The sequence below is a fragment of the Arctopsyche grandis genome, chromosome 1 (genome assembly GCF_051622035.1).
Source record: "Arctopsyche grandis isolate Sample6627 chromosome 1, ASM5162203v2, whole genome shotgun sequence".
In the NCBI taxonomy this organism is placed as follows: domain Eukaryota; kingdom Metazoa; phylum Arthropoda; class Insecta; order Trichoptera; family Hydropsychidae; genus Arctopsyche; species Arctopsyche grandis.
This window is the reverse complement of record NC_135355.1, coordinates 5,218,168-5,240,653: the sequence shown is the minus strand read 5'-3', so window position 1 is coordinate 5,240,653 and position 22,486 is coordinate 5,218,168. Positions and strand designations below refer to the sequence as shown.

The 22,486-nt window shown below is 32.2% G+C and overlaps 1 protein-coding gene across 2 annotated transcripts in view; it reads right to left on the bottom strand.

Moving 5' to 3' along the window:
* Positions 1-3,293: 3,293 nt before the first annotated feature.
* Positions 3,294-22,486, bottom strand: part of LOC143914148 (uncharacterized) — a 33,027-nt gene continuing 13,834 nt past the window's right edge. For both annotated transcript variants that reach the window (XM_077434241.1, XM_077434247.1), the window contains 3 exons: positions 8,527-8,692; positions 6,309-6,430; positions 3,294-5,210 (listed from right to left, as the gene is read on the bottom strand). In XM_077434241.1, the coding sequence (XP_077290367.1) occupies positions 4,266-5,210; positions 6,309-6,430; positions 8,527-8,692 (1,233 nt within the window). In that variant the 3' untranslated portion in view covers positions 3,294-4,265. The remainder of the gene's footprint in view (positions 5,211-6,308; positions 6,431-8,526; positions 8,693-22,486) is intronic.

Genomic DNA, 22,486 nt, shown 5'->3' with positions numbered 1-22,486 from the left:
CGCTGGGGGATATGGTTTGGATATAACAGGCGGTGGTCCATATACCAGTTTTGGTTTTGGTGGTGGTGGTGGTGGTGGTGGGGGTGGTGGTGGAGGTGGTGGCGGTGGCGGTGGTGGTGGTGGTGGAGGAGCTATTTTAGGCGCTGGGGGATATGGTTTGGATATAACAGGCGGTGGTCCATATACCAGTTTTGGTTTTGGTGGTGGTGGTGGTGGTGGTGGGGGTGGTGGTGGAGGTGGTGGCGGTGGCGGTGGTGGTGGTGGTGGAGGAGCTATTTTAGGCGCTGGAGGATATGGTTTGGATATAACAGGGGGTGGTCCATATACCAGTTTTGGTTTTGGTGGTGGTGGTGGTGGAGGTGGTGGTGGTGGTGGTGGTGGGGGTGGTGGTGGTGGAGGTGGAGGAGCTATTTTAGGCGCTGGAGGATAAGGTTTGGATACTACAGGGGGTGCTCCATATACCAATTTTGGTTTTGGTGGTGGTGGAGGAGGTGGTGGTGGTGGAGGAGGTGGGGGTGGTGGTGGTGGCACTACCTTAGGGGCCGGTGGATACGGTTTTAATGGCGCAGGGGGTGGTGGCACAGCCTTAACTGTTGGGGGTGGACCATATTCTTTTGCTGGGGCATAAGGCTTCAATTCAACAGTTGGTAGATTTGGCTTAAGTTCAAGCGCTGGTGCATAAGGAGCATCTCTAGTTTTACGACTAACTTTGATTTTAGGTGAAGCTTCCGTCCCCTTCTGCGCGGCCTGAACGGCCACAGCCAATAGTGCTAGTAAAACTAGCACCCTCTGAAATAATTTTAAACACATCTATGGATGGATGCTATTCTATAATATTATAGATATATGCTATGATATAAGCTATGGAAACTCACCATATTTGCTGACTGATCATAAACTCACAATAAGAATTATGAAGCTGTTGTGGCACAAATGTACGTATATATATACATATATATACTACTATCCCCGAAGGGACAATCGATTTGATCGATATCTGCTTCCGTATTCTTTGACGATTAATTGTATGTTATGAAATTTTCGCTAATTGCTTGCATCGGTGGGGTATCTTTGATGACGATGGTAAATTTATAATGATGTCGTTATTATGTAATATTCACGAAAACGTTTATAGTATATAACTATATAAATATTTAAAATAGCTTATATTTAGAAAACCTGATGGAAAGAAACTATCACTGTGAAAGTTTGATCTAATAACCAAAGATGGCGTATATACATATGTTACATATCTAGTTTTTTCTACAAGTTCATCCGACATTAAGTGATGGCCATTGAAAAATAATCAGATTTTCTTGCGTAGTCTCTAACCAGTACTTTTAGATTCATTGCAAAGCTACATATGTACATATTTACGTATATGTTTGTAGGTACATACATATATTATTGAATGCAAAAATTCATGCCCGTGTACCATTGAAAAAGTTGAATAAAAACGGGCATGAACTTATGCAATATTACAATACTTATGAGCATTTTGATCTTTTGACATTATATAAATATAGAAGCAGTATACATGTCGATTCATCTTATTACCTATATATATTATACACATTTTTATAGATAAAAATATGCAAAAATGTAAAGAATTCTAATCGAAAGCCTCTAATCAATTAATGATAGTAATTATGGAATACCATTGTTGGCGAAACCACCAGTTGACGTACATACATTTGACAATGGGTTGGTAAAAAAATCAGCCTTTCTTAAAAGAATATTTAGGTATATCATAAAATCAAATTTGGAAATTTTCACTTACGGTAATGTATGTATGTAATATGGTTATGATATTTCTCTGAATTTTCATATGTTTAAAAATAAAAGCAGATATAAATTAATCTTCTCTTTAGGAATATGTCTATCAATTCGCAAAGAATTAAAAAAATACTGAATCAGATAGTTCTACGCATTTAATTTTAATATATTATTAAATAAAAACTGAAAATATTTTGAATTCTTATTAAGCCATTATTGGTATTATAAGGAAACTTTGTCAGTCTATGTAGTAAAAACCGAGTACAATTAATTATTGTAGTCCATTTTCGTTGAATCTTTCTAATTTTATCACTATAGACAGATCTATATGTATCAGTTAAGATATTCTTGGATGTCATACACATGCATATATACCAGTGGCGTGCCGTGACTTTTAAAACAGGGGACTAGGTATGGATAAAAAATATATACATATTAAATAAATATTTTATTTTTTGAATTATAATAATCTGCCTATAATAAAGCGATGTGTATAACATTTCATTTTTGTACTAACAGAAATATCCTAAGTAGCCTACCTTTCTTAATAGTATATTGTTTGTCTTCAAAATTTAATTTTCTGAATGATTTGTCAAACAATCGATCAAGAATGCACCATTCTAAGCCAAGTATATTTGTTTCCGCGCATTCCACACTGATATGCTCTGAGGGAATCGTTTCGTGAACCGAGTCGAGACATTTGTACTCAAGAAGTTCTGTTTAAATATGTGTTATTTTAACAAAAAAGTAGTTCAGAATGATGATTGATAGACACAAATTAAAATATTATTAGTAAATGCTTGAAGATACGAGTACATTAATAAATGCTTTGTCTTCGACGGAACGCCTGTATTCGTCAGTATCGTGAAGGGAACAGAATTGAGACGGCGAGTCCGTGCAAGTAAACGACGCGGCGGACCATACCATAACAATTCACCACCACTGCTACTAATTCAGGTAGGGAAGATTCCAGTTTCTGAACTTCGATAATCCGAGTGAAAAATAACAATATGAACATCGATCTGAATTTATTGTAATTGAATTGTTGATAATTTTAAATTTTAATAAAAATATTTTAGGGGACTAGCCTAGTCCCTGTGACGGCACGCTACTGATACATACTCTTAAATGCATATGTACATAGTATGAAAAATGCTAAAACATTTCCCATATACACATATATCTACTAGGAATTTGTTTTTGACTTTTTCACAGTTTTCAAGCCATATAATATTAATCAAAAGTCAACTTATGTATTTAAAACTTAAACGCATCCATTGACGAACGCTTAACGAGAATTCTAATTATGAAAAACCTTGAAACCTTTCATTTCAATTCCGTAAAATTTAATGAATACCACTAATTTATCATTCTGAGAAGTATACATACACGTAGACGTCAAATCAATCAATTAATGAATGAAACTGGTATGTTGAGCCTTATTGATATTAAAACAACAATTCGCTAAGTTAGCAGTTATTTGTAAATAAATATTTATTTAAATAAAGCGAACGGGAGAAATTTTTTAAAAATATTTATTATTTCAGTATACTAAACAGGGCACATATTATACGTATATAAATAAAGATTTCGTAACAAGGATTCATTGAAGTTACACTTTGATCGATTCATATTTTGTTTAATATGTAAAACAATGAAAAATTATTGACAAAATCACACTGTAAATAATATAATCCTAATTAAGTCGATTACAAACATTGTTAATGAATCATGAGAACGTGTAAGAGGACAATATTCATATTTGACATTCATTACACGAACGAAAAATGGCGAAAGAACAAAAACAAAGAGAAACAAATGGCACAAAGTGAACAATAAATAAATAATTAAAAATAGGTATACGTAGAAAAGTTAGTAATATGTATTGAAAATATGATTTCGTGCGAGTCACTATCATTATCATATAAAATAAATTAGTATTTATAAATTGTACATCGCTAATAATTATTTAAATGGTGAGACACGTTATTTAAATATGAATGTATTTAAAAAAAATCACAATTCGTTAAATAGTATATACAACAATGGTATTAAAAGTAATTGATAAGGATGATTGATTAAGTCATAGCGTCACTGTCCTCAGCTTTATATGGAGTTGGACCAAGACTAGCATTCTCTGGTCCTCCCACATACTCGAACTAGCCTTGGAGTGCCATATATAGACCAACGTACAAACAAACGTCAGTGAGTATTTTATTCACTGATAATGCATGTCTTTTTCTGGTCCAATTTATACGCCCACCCTCGCAGACTGGACTCCGTGATCCGGATATTAACACATTGGTAAAACAAACGCTATCGTTCTAAAGGTCTCAGTCCTACGAGCTAAATCAGTCAGATACAATCTTTCGATACACTAAATTTTTAATAAATCGAGTTCATTCGCGGAATATTTGCGTCGGTGTTTCGCAATGTCAAGGAGGCTATCAGCTATTCCACTTTTGTCTCGTACAAGTAGGCGACGACGTCTACAAAGGTCTCGGATCGTACGGTGTCGCATTCAAGCCCACGTATCTGTTGTTCTTCCTGTGAACGAATCCAGAACCAGGCGAAGTGTTGTAGTAGATGACTCTTCTGATTCCGAACGGGTCTACGTATCCGAAGCTTCCGGTTCTGGTGTCACTTCCGGAATTCTCCTCCTCGTGGTACTGTCTGGGCAGGTAGTATCTGAAGCCGTTGTTGGTCACTGATACTCCGTCGTATTGCGGATATTGAGGATCGTATCCGTTGCCTAGATAGTTTCCGTAGTAATTTGCAGGATTAACACTGGTCCGGTATCTGCTCGGAGACACAGATTGGTATTTGTTGATTCTGTACTGATCCACGCGATCAACTGGAGCACTGTCAGCACTGTAAGGGTCCAAGTTCAGACTGTTGGTGCTGTAATCCCTGTTGTCGTAGTATTGTTGAATGTCGGGTTTGGGTGTGGAATACTTCCTGTTGAATTCTCGCAGGACGTTGGAAGTTATGGCTACGACTGGTGCTGGCGTTGAGGATATGTAGATCGGAGCTGGAGTTGACGATGGCGACTCTTCCGATGTGGAATAGAATGGTGAAGGCGTTGAAGAATATGAAGGTAGAGGGCTTTGAGTTATGGAATTTGCTGCAATTGGAGCTACGGTGGGTCTGAAGTCGAAACGTGGCGTTTCAGTACTGCTTTCTATCGAGTTGTGGGATACGTAGACGTCCGGTGTAGATGGTGGCAAGTAGGTGCTTGTTGGTGGTGCATATGTGCTTGATGGTGGTAAGTAAGAGGCAGGAGCTGGAGTGCTCGTTGGAGGTAGATAGGAGACGAAGTTAGGTGCTGGAGTGACGACAGCTTCTTTGACAGCAATCGCTGGTCTGGCAGATGATCCTGGTTTGACTAGAATTCCAGATTGTGGTGGAGCGTTCTTGCTCGATTTGATTGCATCCTGAAATTTAAATTGGAATCACATTTTAAATATTGTTATAGCAAATGAATGGAAGTGTTCGTTGAGATCATATACACTTTTGAGTCTTCATAATCAATCACCAGCGGTGGATCAGATGAACATTTAACATTTAACATTTACATTTACGAATCATTAACCGCTCGAATTAGTAGGTTTCGATAAAAATATTGATATTGAAAAACAGTTCTTGTAAACGCAGTGAAATATAAAACTAGCCTAATAGAAACAAAATAACTAAAAATGTGTAATTAAAACTAATAAACAAACGGCGGATAAACGTCAACGACTATCTCGCCGGGCAGATTTGAAACGCGTCTTACACGATATTTTTGCACCAACGTAATGGCGGAGGATCCATTTACTTATATTGATGACCAAAATGAGCAATATGGAATAGTATGAACACGATCGGATAAGAGGCAAACTTTTTCCTGGATTGTAATCGTAAGTGAAACGTAAAGGAGGTATGTAAAAAAGCATATTTTTGAATTTTAAAATTCGTTATATAATTAATTATATAAATTATAAAGCAAAAATAAATCACAATCAATAGAAAATACATTTGACTATTGATTCCAATACTCAATTTTGGTACAGCAATACTAGATTTTGAGTTAAAGACTGCAAAATGCTCCTATCTCATAAACGAGAGGAAGCTAACAAAAATCAAAATTTTATGGCTTTTGCAGTTTGTAAATCAAAATCTTGTATTGATTTGGCAAAAACGGGTACTGGAATCAATAGTCGGATTTTTTTTCTATTGATTGTAATTTTTTATTCCTTTAAATTACCAATAATTGATTATTTATTGAATTTTAAAAGCCAAAAATATATATTTTTTATACATTTTTTCCCATGAATTTATTGGGCCAGTTTTATATTTTTTTACGTTTTCAAGAATTGATTTTCTATATCATTTTTAAAAATCTAGCGGGAAATAATCTTCCAAACTAAAATATAATCCACTCTCAGACTGATGTGGCTAGAATATTTTGAACACGGACATTCAACGAAAGTCCATTAATGCATGATATGATTCACAGTACTTGTTTGTAAAACAATGCAGACTATAAATACCTGAATTGGACGATTTTGACCGACGAAGACCGTTTTGGATTTAAGTATCCTATAGCCAGCATTGTCAGCAATGTAGTCTCTCAGACGAAGGAATCCATCAGCATCAATCCATCCATAGGAACCTTTAGGATCATAGGAATTAATTAATTACGAAACTATAGTATTGGTATCAGAAAGTTCTTCCATATTTTGAATCTTTATTTTTTGTGTTTTTAATTTAATAATTTTTTTTTTATGTATTATAAAAGTAATTTAAGAACATATCTTCAGTTTTTATCTCAAAACATATTACATACATACATATATACATCTATTTTATCTTTTATAAAATTGATATTTCACCATGGGCTTTACTTCTCAGCGAAAAATATGGAATTAAACTTGTACACATTAAGTTTGAAATCATATTCAAATATTGGTGACAAATAGTAAGATGGTTTTGTCAATTTGATGAGGAGCCGTTTTAACAATGAAATCAGATAAATTGGCAAACTCTGATAGGAAAAGATCGACTTGGATTCACAAATATCCAAGTCTGACTAGCAGCCCTGCAGAAATACTCTAAATAAATTTATTTCAATTGAGGTCAATCTAGAGATTGAACCCGGGTACCTCTAGGTTGTTGGCATCAACGCAACCACCGAGCTGAACTACTAGCTAATATATGTAATTTATTCACTTCAAGAGTGTTTTAAGAAGTCTTGGCTATGAAATCTACATAATTTTTGATAGTGAGCCTTGAAATGAAAAGCGTGAAATTAAAATTTCAAGTCGAGACAAATCTGAAAATGGCCATTTGCGAATTATATAATAGAGTAAGAAACCGGAGTTGCTTTTTTGCAAAGATTCGTTTGTTTCATCGTTGTTACCATTGTCTTGTACATTAGCTTTGTGAACATTATTGGAATCAACAATAGTGTCTTTTATTACGGTCATACAAAATTTCATACATTTTTACCAAGTATTATTATTATGCACGATACAAACCGACCTCAAAGGCAATTGTTAAAATTGGTATGATACATACATATGTAGCTTCACAAATAAGACCATGTACATCAGAGGTGGCCACGCGAGCTGTTTTTGGCCGTAGGATAAATTTTGGGTGTGAACTTTTTTTTCGACTTATCAAGGAAGAAAACCAGTCGAGAAATTGATATTATTCTCGCATCTTTTGAAAGGAAATAACTGCAATGAATACTTATGGTATATATTATATACTATAATTATTCATTATCATATAGTCTCAATGAACGGACATAGCAGGTACTTATATAAATACTATACTAGTTGTTTTACCCGGCTTCGCTCAGTGTTTTATTTAAATTGACAAATATATACATATGTACATATGTATATCGAATTGAAACCATTTCGAATCGTCATCATAGAAAATTTAATTTGTCAATGTTACCAACCAACATTACATACTTACAAAGTCTCTTTCGAAATTATATATTAGATAAGTATATAAGTACCTGCTATGCCCGTTCATTGAGACTATTTTTGTATGAAATTACTGTTAACTAAATATTTTTTTCTCTAAGCAAAATATTATTTAGCTACCAGAAAGGATGTTCATTTTATTTTAAAATACTCTCAAAGGAGCCGAATAATTAAAAACAGGAAATAATATTTATTACTGCTGTCATTAAATGCAAGTGCCAATCAAATACAAAAGTATATAAAGACCTCCCTGGTAAAGAGAAAAAGGAAACGACGTATCTTATCTAAAATATTTACATTGTTATTGATTTATTTTGTTACAATACATAGTACTTGTTTATTTATTTTATTAAAATACATATTATATTTTATAATGAAAGCCCCTGTCAGCTGTATCTATGGACAAAATAGGGCAATAGAATAATATTGGAAAAATTAACTAGGCCCAAAAACGGTTCGGTGATTATTGGTCACAAAGCGCTCGCCCAAAAGTCACCAAAATCTCTATAACGGAACATCTGGCAGCCGAAAAGTCCATCATACTAACGATAGCGTATTCCGTATTCGCGATTTTCATGGCAAAAATTGTCTTTTGGGCGATCGCCATGTGACCAATAATCCAATTACCCCCAAAAAACAGCCCGCATGGTCACCTTTGATGTACTTGTTTGTGTATTTGATATTATTTCACAGCTCTAAATATGAAATGATATTCAGGTGTGTTGTATATTATATTATAATCATATAAAAATATGTGTTTTCCAATTCATACCAATTACAGTTCCATCTTGAAGTCTCTTCTCTTTCCGGTATTGTCCACTTTCCGTTTGGTATTTGAAATATCTTTCAGGTCCTTCATCCGTCTGTATGTGGAACTGTCCGTTGGGATTGCCGGACCAGCTAGACTGGGATCCGGATGCAGCATTCAGGACGAATCCCTGAAACAAAATTGACAAATGAAAATGCTTGTGTCGTTCGTGAGAAAGCGAAAATGAAAAATACAATGCGCAGTTGACACAAATGGTCACCGGATGCGCTCGTGGAATAATTGCTTCTTAATAATCGCGACGACCGTGATTATTTCTAGCACTTTGCATTGCTCGGGATGGTCAAAGTCATCTACGTCATCGGATTCTAAGTGTGCCAATGAAAATAGGAGCAGATCAATGATGCCCAAGTACGTGACTGAATATTTGATAAGCGCGCGTATTAAAAGTTTGGCATACTAAAGGTGGCCAACAGTTTGCCGGAAGTTGATTTTCCAGCAATATCAGCAGTTTCTAGTGATTTATCAGGTACTAGCAACATAACATGCTTGGGTATAATTCCCTTGAACTTCGGAGAAACTTCTCATTAATTTGTTTCGTTCTCCTGCTCTTACGTGGTAATACGTCATGCCCGTTGTTGCTGGAGCAGTTGGGACTTTATGTCCCTAATCACTATGTGCGTGGTAGACATCATCATTTGCTGGCTGTACCTCCTGCCCGCACAGTTCTTTTTCGAATGGCTCCTATTCCATGAGCTATTCGACTTCTTAATGAAATCGTTGCTGCCGAGACTGAATGTGATATTTTCCACCTTAGTGAGCGTAAATTGTCGGAAATTACTCTAACCCATTTATCTGGTAGTCTGCGCTCATCATTGTTTTCATGATTGATTGTGATTTATGAGTGAAATTTTGATTAACTCTCTTCCATTTGGGCCTTACAGGGATGTTTTGTATTTGTAGTTTTTTCTTACATATTAATTGGAACTGGCTGTAGGTGCAAGGCATTCCTTATGCTATATTTTTTATTTGATATTTTTACTTAATCTGTTATTATTAAATGCTATTTTTTATGTTTATGTATGGATGTATATATGTTTATGTTCAAATGTATTTTTTTATGTATAATTGATGAGTATATTATTTTCGTTATGTATTAATTTATGTTTGATTGTTATTTTGTTTTTTTTTGTGTTATATTTTTTGACTTTAGGAATTCCTGTTATGCCACAATGGTCTGTTTAGAATAAAATAAAAATAAATAAATAAAAAATAACTGTTGAAATATAGGGCTTTAGCTCGCAACATCATACATAATCAATCGAGTGATTCTAATTGAGTTGTTCGCTGTCTTTCAATGGCTCAAAATATTAATGAATAATGGACTGTTTTATAAGTTAAGTTGCATGCAAATATGATGCAACATTTTTGAGAAATTTGTCGTACGGAGAGTCTATCACAATGTAGCAATGTCATTTTTTTTAAATTTATTTATACAGGTGTACACATTTTTATTTTATTAACATGACATCTATGGTCAAAATTGTACATTAAAGTATTATTTGGTATCCCGACAACACGGCGCACGTCAACTAAGCGCCGACAACTCGGCGCACCGACAATTCAGCGCAAAATCATTTTTTTTTAAAAAGTTTTAAATGCGTTTTCGAAATTAATTACTATATTGAAATTGTCGGCCATATCTACATAATAATTTCATAAAATACGAATAAATTTATTTGATACTATTTGTGCCTTTATGATTTTCTCACTGGGGTCCACGAAATATTTCTTAACTAAGGCCGCAAAAAATTATTCTTGATTTTGCGCTGAATTGTCGGTGCGCTGAATAGTCCGTGCGCTGAATTGTCATCCGCCGAGTTGTTGTGCACTGAGTTGTCTGTGCGCCCAGTTGACAAAAGCGCCTCGACATTACCGCGTGGCGACAAAACCGCGCGCCGATATAACCACCCCAGCAAAAAGCGCTCATCCACAAAACCACACCAGAATTAATGGAAAAATTAAAAAATCAATTTCGACTTTCAGTTTCGTGCGAATGTTCAGAATAAAATATTATTCTAAGAAATAGGTTGCTCCCAGTGAACATACATATGTACACTGATTCCATAAATTTTACGTGATTTTTTGTCGTTAAATTAAAAATAAATATTTTTGTAATACACATTTTAAAATTTATAGGATTAAGTTTATATACATATGTACATATTATTATATTTCTACAATATTATTTTAATGTAAAAGCTTGAGAAATAAAAACAAATATTGTTTTGGTAAATGTATCTATGTATGTATGCAGTATGTATCAGTGGCGTGCAGTGGATTTTTTTTTGTTGCACAGCTTGTAGGATACAAGAGTGTACGTCTTACGTACGAAAGTGAGAAATCACTAATGAATTATAATTCGAAAACGAAATTGATATTTTAATTTTTTCATATAATCTGGCGCGGTTTTGTCGCCGCGTGGTAATGTCGGGGCGGTTATGTCGGGGCGCTTATGTACCGAGCGCTTTTGACTGGACACCCATTATCACATCGGTTGAACGATTCAAATGACCTCAAATAGTTTAGTATGACTTGTCAACAAAAAATATAGATTTGTAATTCACAGTTGAATAAATATCGTTTGTGATTTACGAGCCATATACCAACTGCTAGGATTCGGTAAAATATGAAATAATTCATTTTAGTATGAATCATTGTAAAAGATCGCCCATGAATGTTATTTATTTTAGTTACACAACACGAATTTGCTTTGAGGTTTTATTTGAATGTCATGATCAGTCGAATAATAGTAAAAAAACGATCTGATATATATTTTTTTGAAATCACTTTAAGTGTAAATTAAGGCATGATATCATCGCTATACTAGAAAGTGAATAAACACACATACTTTTCGAATGGTATTCAACATAGTTAAGATTCAAGGCACATATTTGAGTACAGTGTGACACAATGATTCACCAAATATGTACGTATAATGGAAAGAATATCGGGCTGACACGTTTCAGCTGTGTTAAATTGCATTTTTATCAATGTTTATGTTGTACATTTTGAAAAAAATATATATAAATTGCAATTTTCCGTCGTTCATTGTTCATCGTTTGATTTTACAACGTGCTATGCGCCTTGTGACCATGACGGCCACGAGATTACACCACAGTTTTTAATTTACGATATTTTGTGTCAATCTGCCAGTTACTGAAGCAAAAAGCTATTAGTTTGACACTTGCAAACAATGCACTTTATAATGTATAGAAAAAAAAATAATAAATTGATGTTATAAGAATGCAACGCGAGCGCTGTCACGTTTCAAAGGATTATAATGAATATTTTCAATAATGAATTACGGTAAAAAATGCTTAAGATATTCAATAATACTTTATATATGTACGTAGTAACTATATATAAAGTTTTGGGATCATGCGAAAATTCGAACTCGAGATTTTGACCGATTCAAATTCAGAATCGATCACTGATCACGTTTTCATGATCTAAAAAGAATGTGTCTGTGTGTTTTGGGGATTTTTTGAATACCGTTAGTCATATTGAACTGAAACTTAATGTCGGTTACTGAATTGCTTAGCGATATGACGTAATTTTTTTTCACGTCTTTAAGTTGACCGGAAGTGGTACCTCCCCTTATTAATGTTTTTGTCCTATTGTCTTTTTTTAGTTTTTGGATTTAATTATCTCCTAAGCCATTCAACAAATAAGACTAAAACTATTATTATTTAAATAAAATATAGTATTATTTTTTTTAAATATTTTTAGCACGACCGGAAGTAGTACTCTAGAGAAGTGTTCAATGTACGAACGAAGTTTTTTGAGTTTTTCTCCGAAATCGTTCAAATGTACGCATCAAACTGAAATTTCATAGCTGAAAGCTTTAGCTTAATACAAAGTAATAAATACAATTTAGTAAGGTTCCATCAACCGGAAGTGGCAGTTTACTCTTATTCTATCTATGCAGTTTACTATCTTTTTTCGACCTACATATGTGCTCTTCATGAAAAAAATCAACTATAATTCTTGTAGTAATGTGATTAAAATAAAATAAAAATCACTAAATTCAATAAACTGGAAGTGGGATTTTTTCCTCCTAGAAAATCAAAAATTACTATAATGTTTTTTATGATTGTGTTAAATGCTGTATTATTTTTTTAAATTTTTTTATCTTAATTTGTTGCTTTTGCTTTTTGTTGTATTTATTAATTTTTTATTTTATTTTTTGTTTTCTCCTCTCTTATTTTATTTTTGTTTTATTATTTTATTGTGTATGTAGGCCATTGTGGCGCATTAGGTTCTTCCTGTAATGCCATATTGGTCAAAAAACGTTAAATAAATAAAAAAATTATCACTATACGATTTTTTCTACACTACTGAACGTATCAAACAGAAATTTTATATTTGTTTTCTTTACGTACTAAATTAGAGTTGGTAAGGTTTAAGTTAGAATGTATACACCGGAGGTAGTAATTTTATTTAACAATATTTCATTATTTTATTTTGACCTTTCAAATTATTTCTATCTTTTTGATATTTTATGTTTATAATATTGATAGTAATTTTAAGTTATAAAAAAAAATTTAACAAAATCTGACAACCGGAAGTAATTTGTTTTGTCTTGTGCGAGATTTCCTACATTAGCGCTCAAACTTGTATCGAAAATGCTGTCATAGCCGGTATGTGTGCGTAATTATCGAATTTTATTTTTTATACATATAATATTCCTCAAATGCATAATATAAATAAAGAAATGGGTTGGTCACATTCGAATTTTTTGAACAGCGTTTCATCGAAATGTCTTGGTTGTCGGAACGATTTTACTTTAGGGCGAGTGAAATTGTTTTGTGAAATTCCAGGCATGTTTTTCGTATATGGAAAGTGTTTTTCATTGAAAGTTTCCCATAAAAATGTCAAAGGAAACGATTTCAGATAATGTTGTGACCGAAATGGTGTTGAAGATTTTCTATTAAATCGTATCGAAAGCGAATGCATATAAGGCACTGGATTTTCAAGTCGCATCTCGTTGATCGATGTTTTCTATCTGATATTGCATTTGAAAACGATTAAAAAAAGGTCAAGTGAAATTAAACGAATTTGTCGTCTAGAAATAGCTATTTTTTTAAGTACAAACAATCGTATCGGTAGTCATATTTTGACATGTTCCGTCTAACAATACAACACACATTGATTAAGAAAGCTTAGCACGTTCTCATGAAAACAATGTGACAAGTATTATAGGGTCGGCCTTCTATTGCTCATATTTACGAATAAATTATGAGATAAATGCACAGTCTGACGATTGTAAATAAATGCGTCAATGATACAGATCACGATCTATTCCGAATATCTAAACTAAAGCGTCAATCAAGATAGCAATGGATGGATGGATGGATGTATGGTATCCTTTTGGTTTTTTTTTATTATTTTATACTATAAAAAAGTGACGTTAATCTGTAATCGCTTTTAAAGTCGAACTGACGTGTGTAAGCTGTTTGATCTGTGATCTGAATACTTATCTATTAGTATTAATATTATCAAAGCGTATGAAGATTATGCGTAGTTTGTTATTGAGATTTACAATTTATTATAATGTTGAGGGTTATTTATTGCTATAGAACAGTAACAGTCAACCAGTCAATCCCGAACGATTTTTCTATTGATCTCATCATATTTTATTGGTATTATATTATAGTATTTTTTACATACATCATATACATGTGCCATGACAGAAATAAGGCGATACATATCGATAGATTAATTTGTGAACATAAGTACTAACAATTTTTCAAACATAACAGTACATAGAATGCAAATAGAGAAATCTATGGACAATCAAAAAAATTTGATACACAAAAAATTTGCGAGAAATACATTGTGTAGGTAGAGTTTATAAGATTCATCAAATTCGACATGATAATAATTCGAATTTGCGAGAAACTACCAGTTTATTGGATGCGTCACAGCAATTGATCTAGGAAAATCGTAAAAATCTATGGTCAGATATTACTAAAATCGTATAAATACGATTAATAACATTTTTCATATAACAATACGAATTTTTACATTCGATAAACAACCACAGTGACATATATGGTGAGAAATCTGGCGAAACCTGACACATAACAACAACTCAAGGTTTGCAACAGAAAATTGGGAAGGAAAAGCCAATTTTACTGGAACCGTTTCAATGAAAATCAGAAAAATTGGCAAATTCTGATAAGAAACGTTCGACATCGACAAACCAAGGTTTGGCCAACAACGAGACTCTTAGTGGGAATCGAACCCGTGACATGAAGCACGAAATAATTCAATACTCACTACTAGACCACGCTGTTGGTTAATCATAATGGAGAACTATTGACGAAATACAAGCAGGAGACAATGAAGAGGATAAAAGTACAATACAATAACTGCTACCGTGATCTCTTTGGGATACTAAGCGCATTGCAGAAGGGCAAGTGCCTCACTTGGGGGTCATTCTCAGGACGAGAGCGGCCTCCCTACATTATCGTGTCTCTGTATTGTCAAAATTCTTGTATTCTTGCTGTCGCGACTACTCATTTCCATTCATCACTGTATAGATATATTCGATCGATGAAACTGTTACACCGACCACCATTAATTATTTGACAATTGATTAATTAACTATATATTTATTTTTTTATTTGTATAATCTATATACTGTTTATATGATCAATAGGGAATGCACTACTCTCCCTGTCGTCTGGAATAAAAATTATTATTATCATTACATCTGGATGATTCGTATTATTTTCAGATTTCTTAGATCATCGTTTCTTAAATTGAGGTCCATGAAACAATTTCGGAGGATCTATTGAATCAAGAAAAATTTGTATTGATTGTTTTAATTTTCAGAAACTATTTTCTATGTTCTTATTTTAGCAAAAACTTAATTAGATATCGATTTGAAAAAAAAATGTTATTGATGGTTAAAGTTTGGGGTAATGATTTAATCTGTTTTATGACATATTATTGAAACTTCATTTTGGTATAATATATATATACGTATATCAGAAAAAACTGTATTTGATTAAAATTTGGCTGAGCTTTTAAATAAAAATTTATTTCCATTTTTTATTTCCTTGTGTGAAGAGGCTTTTTATATGTAAAATCAAAAACTAGGGGAATGTAGAATTAGATCTAAAAATAAAGTTTTCTAACATTGAAACAAACATTCTATATACACATGTAAATTTAAAGAAAATAAAACTATCCTTCTTATAGTAAAAACTGACAATAACTTACTGCAATAAAACAATAGAGGTAACAACTCCATTAAAAAGATCTTTACAAAGTATTCGAATCGTAAGCTAGAATTAATAGCCAGCAGTTTGGCTTAGTGGTAGCGTATATATTTAGCACCACTGAGGTCAAAGGTTCGAGTCCTCGCCATCTGCTGGTTAGATTTGGGGGTTTTGTGACTCCAAATCGATCGTTTCTCTATCAGAGTTTGCCAATTTTATCTGATCATTGCTGAAACGTTTCCTGAAAATTAGTATTAGATCTAATCCTGTTGTCACAAAATCTGTCTGTGTATAATTTGTAATAATTATACACAGTAATCTGAAATCTATAGATATCTCTATAGACATTTCTATAATTTCGTATTTATTATATGTATAAAAATTGTATACAAAAAAAAATCTAAAAATAATCCATAGATGTCTCTATGATTATTATTTCTGATTAATTGTTATATGCTATATATTATGATTGTATATGTATGTATTACTGTATTTCTGATTTCTGATTGTTTATCTATTCTGTATTTCGTTAACGTACACCCGTCGCATTGGAGCAAATCTGTAATGGCGAGTGTATATTGATTTGTAACAATAAAAAATAAATAAAAAAAGAACCTATAATATGTATAATATATTCGATATATATGTAATAACTGTTTACTTGGTGACCATATCAACAATGAACATATCCTTTTTATCAAACAATCAAAGGATCAATAATGAAATTTCATAAAATTATGCTTTTATATTGGGTTCCCGATTTTTTTTCATAAAATGGATGGTCCACAGACCGCAAAATTGCCTTAGAGTTGGATTTTGGTATTGCTGAAAGGCCTAATGATCGTTCGTGCGTAATATTTGGCGTGTAACATTTGCACAATTCCATAGAATCGCACCCATTTTTTACTCACGGGCTTCATTTCAATGTCATGTCGCAAGGTTGCAAACAACCATTATGTCGTTCATTACTTCAATAGCCTGTAACGTATTACCTCAAGTGTTACGCGAAATTATACACAATTAGATGAGTAACATACCTGTATGCACACAGTGTATTTATTTCGTAACTTCAACACCTACCATGAATCATTGAACATCTATGAGTATCCTTCCTAAATATACATTTGTGTCTACTCGTAATTGCAACCAAATTTTGACTTTGATCATAAGAAAACAAATTCGAATGTGACCAACCCATGACTATATATGTATGTATCCGAGGAAAATAAGAAGTATTAAAAACAAAATCAATAATGAAGTTAATGAAGGCTTTGAGAGGATTTTCGATACAATATTGAGCGCTCATATAGGGAAACTCACACAATACAAAAGCTCTACTTCCGGATGTCGGAATTTGTTCATTTTTGTTTTATTACTTAACATCTATATACATATTATAAACATGAAATATCAAGAAGATAGAAATAATTTAAAATTTCAAAATAAAATAATGAATTATTGTATAAAAAATATTACTACTTTCGGTATATTAATTCTAACTAAAACCTTACCAAATATGATTAAGTCAATAAATAATACAAATATGAATTTTCAGTTTGATACGTTCAGTAGTGTAGAAATAATCGTTTGGTCACAGAATTTTTGATTTTCCTATGAGGAAATATTCCCACTTCCTATTTTTTGAATTTAGTAATTTTTATTTTATTTTAATCACATTAATACAATAATTATAGTGGATTTTTTTCATGAAGAGCACATATATTTAAAGGGTCGAAAAAAGATAGTAGAAAAAATCGAACAAGAGTAAACTGCCACTTTCGGTTGACGGAATTTTACTAAATTTCATTTGTTACTTTGTATTAAGCTAAAACTTCCAGCTTTGAAATTTCGGTTCAATATGTACATTGAACGATCTTGAAAAAAACTCAAATTCTATTCTCTAGAGTAAATGTAATATAAAAAATATAAGGGTATAAAATTTTTAATTTCTATTACATGTAAAAAAAATATCAGTCTCAGTTTCAGTTCAGCACACGATTTGGGAGATAATTGAATTCAAACATTAAAAAAAGAGGATACCTATAAGGAAAGGTACCATTTCCGATCAAGCTAAAAATTGACGTCGTATCGATAAGCATTTCAGTAACCGATAATAAATTTCAGTTCGAAAGTTCCCAAAATACACTAACACAAAAACACACACATTTTTTATATAGACTATGAAAACGTGATCTGTGATCGATTCTGAGTTCGAATCAGTCAAAAACTCGAGTTAGAATTTTTGCATGATCACAACACTTCATCTATAGGTACATAGATACAGTTAAAAGATTGTACAGTGGGAAAAAGAATATACAGCTTTGTGAACATACATACATTTGTTTTCTTGATTATTGGAACAATATGACGATGTATTTATTTACACTTAAATGCAAGGACAAATGTTGATTATAATTGATATGGCAACCGAGTAAACAAATACCATTTATCTAGCATAGTTTATATTAATTCTCGTTGACGATTCAAAGACTTTTGAATCAATTTTGTTCGAGTGATTCATTTCAAAATTTGACAGAGTATTGTATTGTCATTGTAAATATTGCCATTGAAGAAAATTCGCTTTTGTATAATACATATGTATAATTGAAATGAGTCAAAAATTGATTACATTTGATTGTCCATATGTATGCATGTAGAAACGTCAATGCGATCAAGTACGTTTTGTTTAATATTTAGTTGATTTCTTCTGGTGTTTGTTAGAAATATATGTATAATATATATACGATTTGACAATGAAGTAGTTGACGGTCAATTACATAAGAAAATAAGATCAATTTATCACACGCCAACGCTTTTTCTTAGTTTTCTTGGACGGCCGTCGCCCACTCTTGTAGTGGATTTGAAAATAAACAGTAGGCGTAGTGCTCATTTAAGATTGTTACAATTAACTGGCATTTATGCTTAAAATGAAATACTTTATATGTATCATGTGTGGTATTGAAATACTTTTCGTTGAAAGAAATTCATTCCACTGTCAAATAGCACACACGTACGCCCGCGCACTTTTTTTTTGCAAATGCAATCAACTGAGCAAATTATGCAACTATTGGTTTTTGTGTGTGTAAAAGTATATCGAATAATTAATTGGTCAAGGCTTTTTATTTTGATTCTCGGTTAACTACTTTCAACTTTTATTCGATAAGATTTTATGTGTGATATAATGTATGCATAATGATATTAAGGTTGTTCGCGAACTGCACTGTTTATTGCATATGCGAATGCTATGACGACATTCTATATTATATCATATGGATTATATTTAAATATATGTATTAAGAGTATTTTTTTTATTATTAGTCTAATGTTTAGAAATATTTAAATTTTATATATGTAAGTGAATTGAGGGGTGTCGAAGCGAAGTCCATTACTTTTCGTATTTTTAGATTTGTAAGTACGATTTAATTTTTAAAAAATAAAAATAAAAACGACGAATAGAAGAATTATTATAATTAAAAACCGTTTTTGTGTAGTTGTAATTAAATATTTAATTTCGACCAATGATTACGAAATATATTGTCAATTTCAACATCGCAAAAAAATATTAGAACTCGAACACTTTCAACTACGAATGATTATTTTTTCCCGACAAATTTTTCTAATACGACTGTCAATTAAAAGTGTTATTAAAAATATCATTAATATAGCTGTAACGTTATTATTTTACAAACAGTCCAGTTGTTCGATATGCATACGCAACTTTCACTAGATGTGAGAAAAAAAATTCGCTTTTATGTACACACACACACATACAATGCCTATTATACGAGAGACTTAATCTTTAGACGGTTTAGATGTATATTTAATTGCATTTTTGATGTAAATTCATTGCACACAGCTGTCAGAACGTATAAATACATAAGATTCAACATCGAACTATTAATATTATATCAACTTCAATGCCGCAGAATGACAATATGTATTTAAGTACGGACATGCATGTATCTGTATGCGATTTTATAATTTCCATTTCCACACGGACAACAGTTTAATTATACTACATCTGGTCGTATGCGTTGAATACGTACTTTGAAGCTTGGTTTATACGAATTTTATGCTACCAATATTCATTCGTTGACCAATATGGTGTAACGCCACGTAATATTGCACGAGTTGTTTCTTAATACAGTAAAGCCTTATATGGAGGGTTGAGAAGTGCGTGTTTCAATACGGTACAGGCAGATGGATTGTACGATTTTCGACCTTTGGTACAGTGTAATTAGAGGTGAAAATCGTAGCCTTTGAACGAGATGAAGTTTGGTATGATTTGTGACTCGATTAACGGTCATATGGGTAGTTTCTTTGGAAAAGAATTTTGTTGGGTAATGAATGTTAGCGGATTGAATTTGTTTTTATGTCAAACGTTATTAGCGTTTAAAGTTTTATTTCAGTAGGCGTGTCATTACGTAGTGCAATTAAATAGATAAAATATTTAAAATCACAAAAAGTGTTAATAAGCAACTATTTAGATTTTTTTTCTAGGAATAATTAGAGAAATCAGAATTTTGTCGAATACATACATACACAAGGCGAACACAAAAGACAATTTCTTTTGTACAAAAGTTTTGACCAAGATTTTCACACGCCATTTTTCCTTTAGCGAAAGTGCTTCTTAAATTATTTCCACATTTCATGATAACTACTCAAGCTATTTGGCCTATTATGAAAGCGAATTTGGTGAACTAACGACATTTAATTGAAATTATTTACAACGCCAATTGAATCACTTAAATTGATCTCGTTATATAAACAGCAGTATCGATAAAAAATAATAATACTACAATACTTCTGCTAATGATATTACGTTTTATAATATTAAGAACGAAAGGAACGTTTTTTATCTACATATATTGTAATATGTACATATATTCAATACTGAAGTTTCTCATTAAAATCATTCAAGACAGATGTATGTTTGGTTCTAAAAAAGAAAATAAAACTTTTGTAATAGCAAAATTAGTTTTATAATGTGGACACATCTATAATGTTGAAAATTGTCGTTGTTTCCTTATCGGTTTTAAATATGTTAAGCAAATTTCGCCCACGAGCAAAAAAGGTGACTTTGACAGAAGCATCAACAAAAAAAAGTCAACAAAATCGCGTATTCAAATTGCAAAACACTATTGCAAAAATTAAGTCAATCAAGGTGAACTTGAATATGTAATAATTTAAGCGTTATCGCTTAATGCATAGCATATTTTGATATGGAACGATCTGATTTTGACGCGTGAAATCAATTTTTCACGCTTACGTGACTATAAAACCCACATATGTGACATAGATGCGAATTCTATCCGAATTTATTGTGCCATTTGAAATCGGCGTTTATTTATTTTATGTCAAAACAAGACAAAATGAGAATGCAATGATCAAAAAGTATCATTTTTCCTGATGCGTTGGCGTTTGTTGTTATATAACGAGACGAAATTTGACGTTGAAGATGTACATAAGATTGCTCTTGAGTTATTTAATTTTGTACTTGTGTGAATTTGTCTTGTCGAAATGGAGAGAAATTATTGTTGAGCACACGTGAAATTCGATTAGTGTTATGTTATTCAACGATGAAAGTGCCGATTATTACTATCGTATCAGAGTGTTATAATTTGATCTTTTTCCGGCACAAGTGCATTGGCCTGGAGTTTTTGCATCGAATGTGACAAGTGTAATATAATATGTCGATACAAAAAAATATATGTTGTATGAAATTATACAATAAGCGTATTTTTATGATGTATGCAGATTGTAAGTAGGAATAATTCCAGTTCTTATCAATATATGTATGTAGTTGTAAATGCGTTGTAGTTTATAGATCAGTGAATGAATGTCGATTTTTTATATGAATATCATGAGATGATTGTTATATTTTATAATATATCTATTAGTTTTATCAAATTTGGAACAAAAAACTCACGTTTTGCCTAAAGCATTATACCTTCACTTTTATGTATTAAAATTTATAATTTGGTCCATGGCTATTGTATCGGAATATATTCGAAAGAAAGACAACTAATCCACTATGACTGAGATATATACATGAATATTATCATTGCGTCATTTGATTTACAACTTTTTCAATTTAAAATTCATATATTAATGAAACTAATTAACGTTCATATTTTAATCGTTTGACTGTTTAAAAGTGATGGATTTGGATAATGTGAATATCCGGAAATATTAATTTTTGTCGTTGCAGCCTCAAAATGATATGTTGGTGGTGTTTTATAACAAACAATGCCGTTTGTTTAGAAATATCTGTGAACTAGGAAGCACCGATTGTTAATAAGACATTGACTTTAAGAGCGTAAACTCGTACGGTACCCTCAATGAAACAAGGTCGGTCAGTGCCATCAATAAAGTGTGTTTTAAATGCAAAATTTAGCCAAAATTATATGTTTTATGAATACGGCTTACGTCAGCAATACATTAGTATATATATTGTATGCGTTAAAATACAAATTGTTTTATTGCCGTATGTTTTCCGTTAAGTATGGGAAAATAATCAAACGCTTGACGTTTCAACATACATAATGTATAAAATAAACGTTCGCAAAAAAGCTCGACGCTGCTTATGAATTATGTGGAAAAAATACGGTTGTTAAAATGGCACTTTTTAAGTACACAAAGGCATGAAAATGTAATTTCAAAGTATAAATACG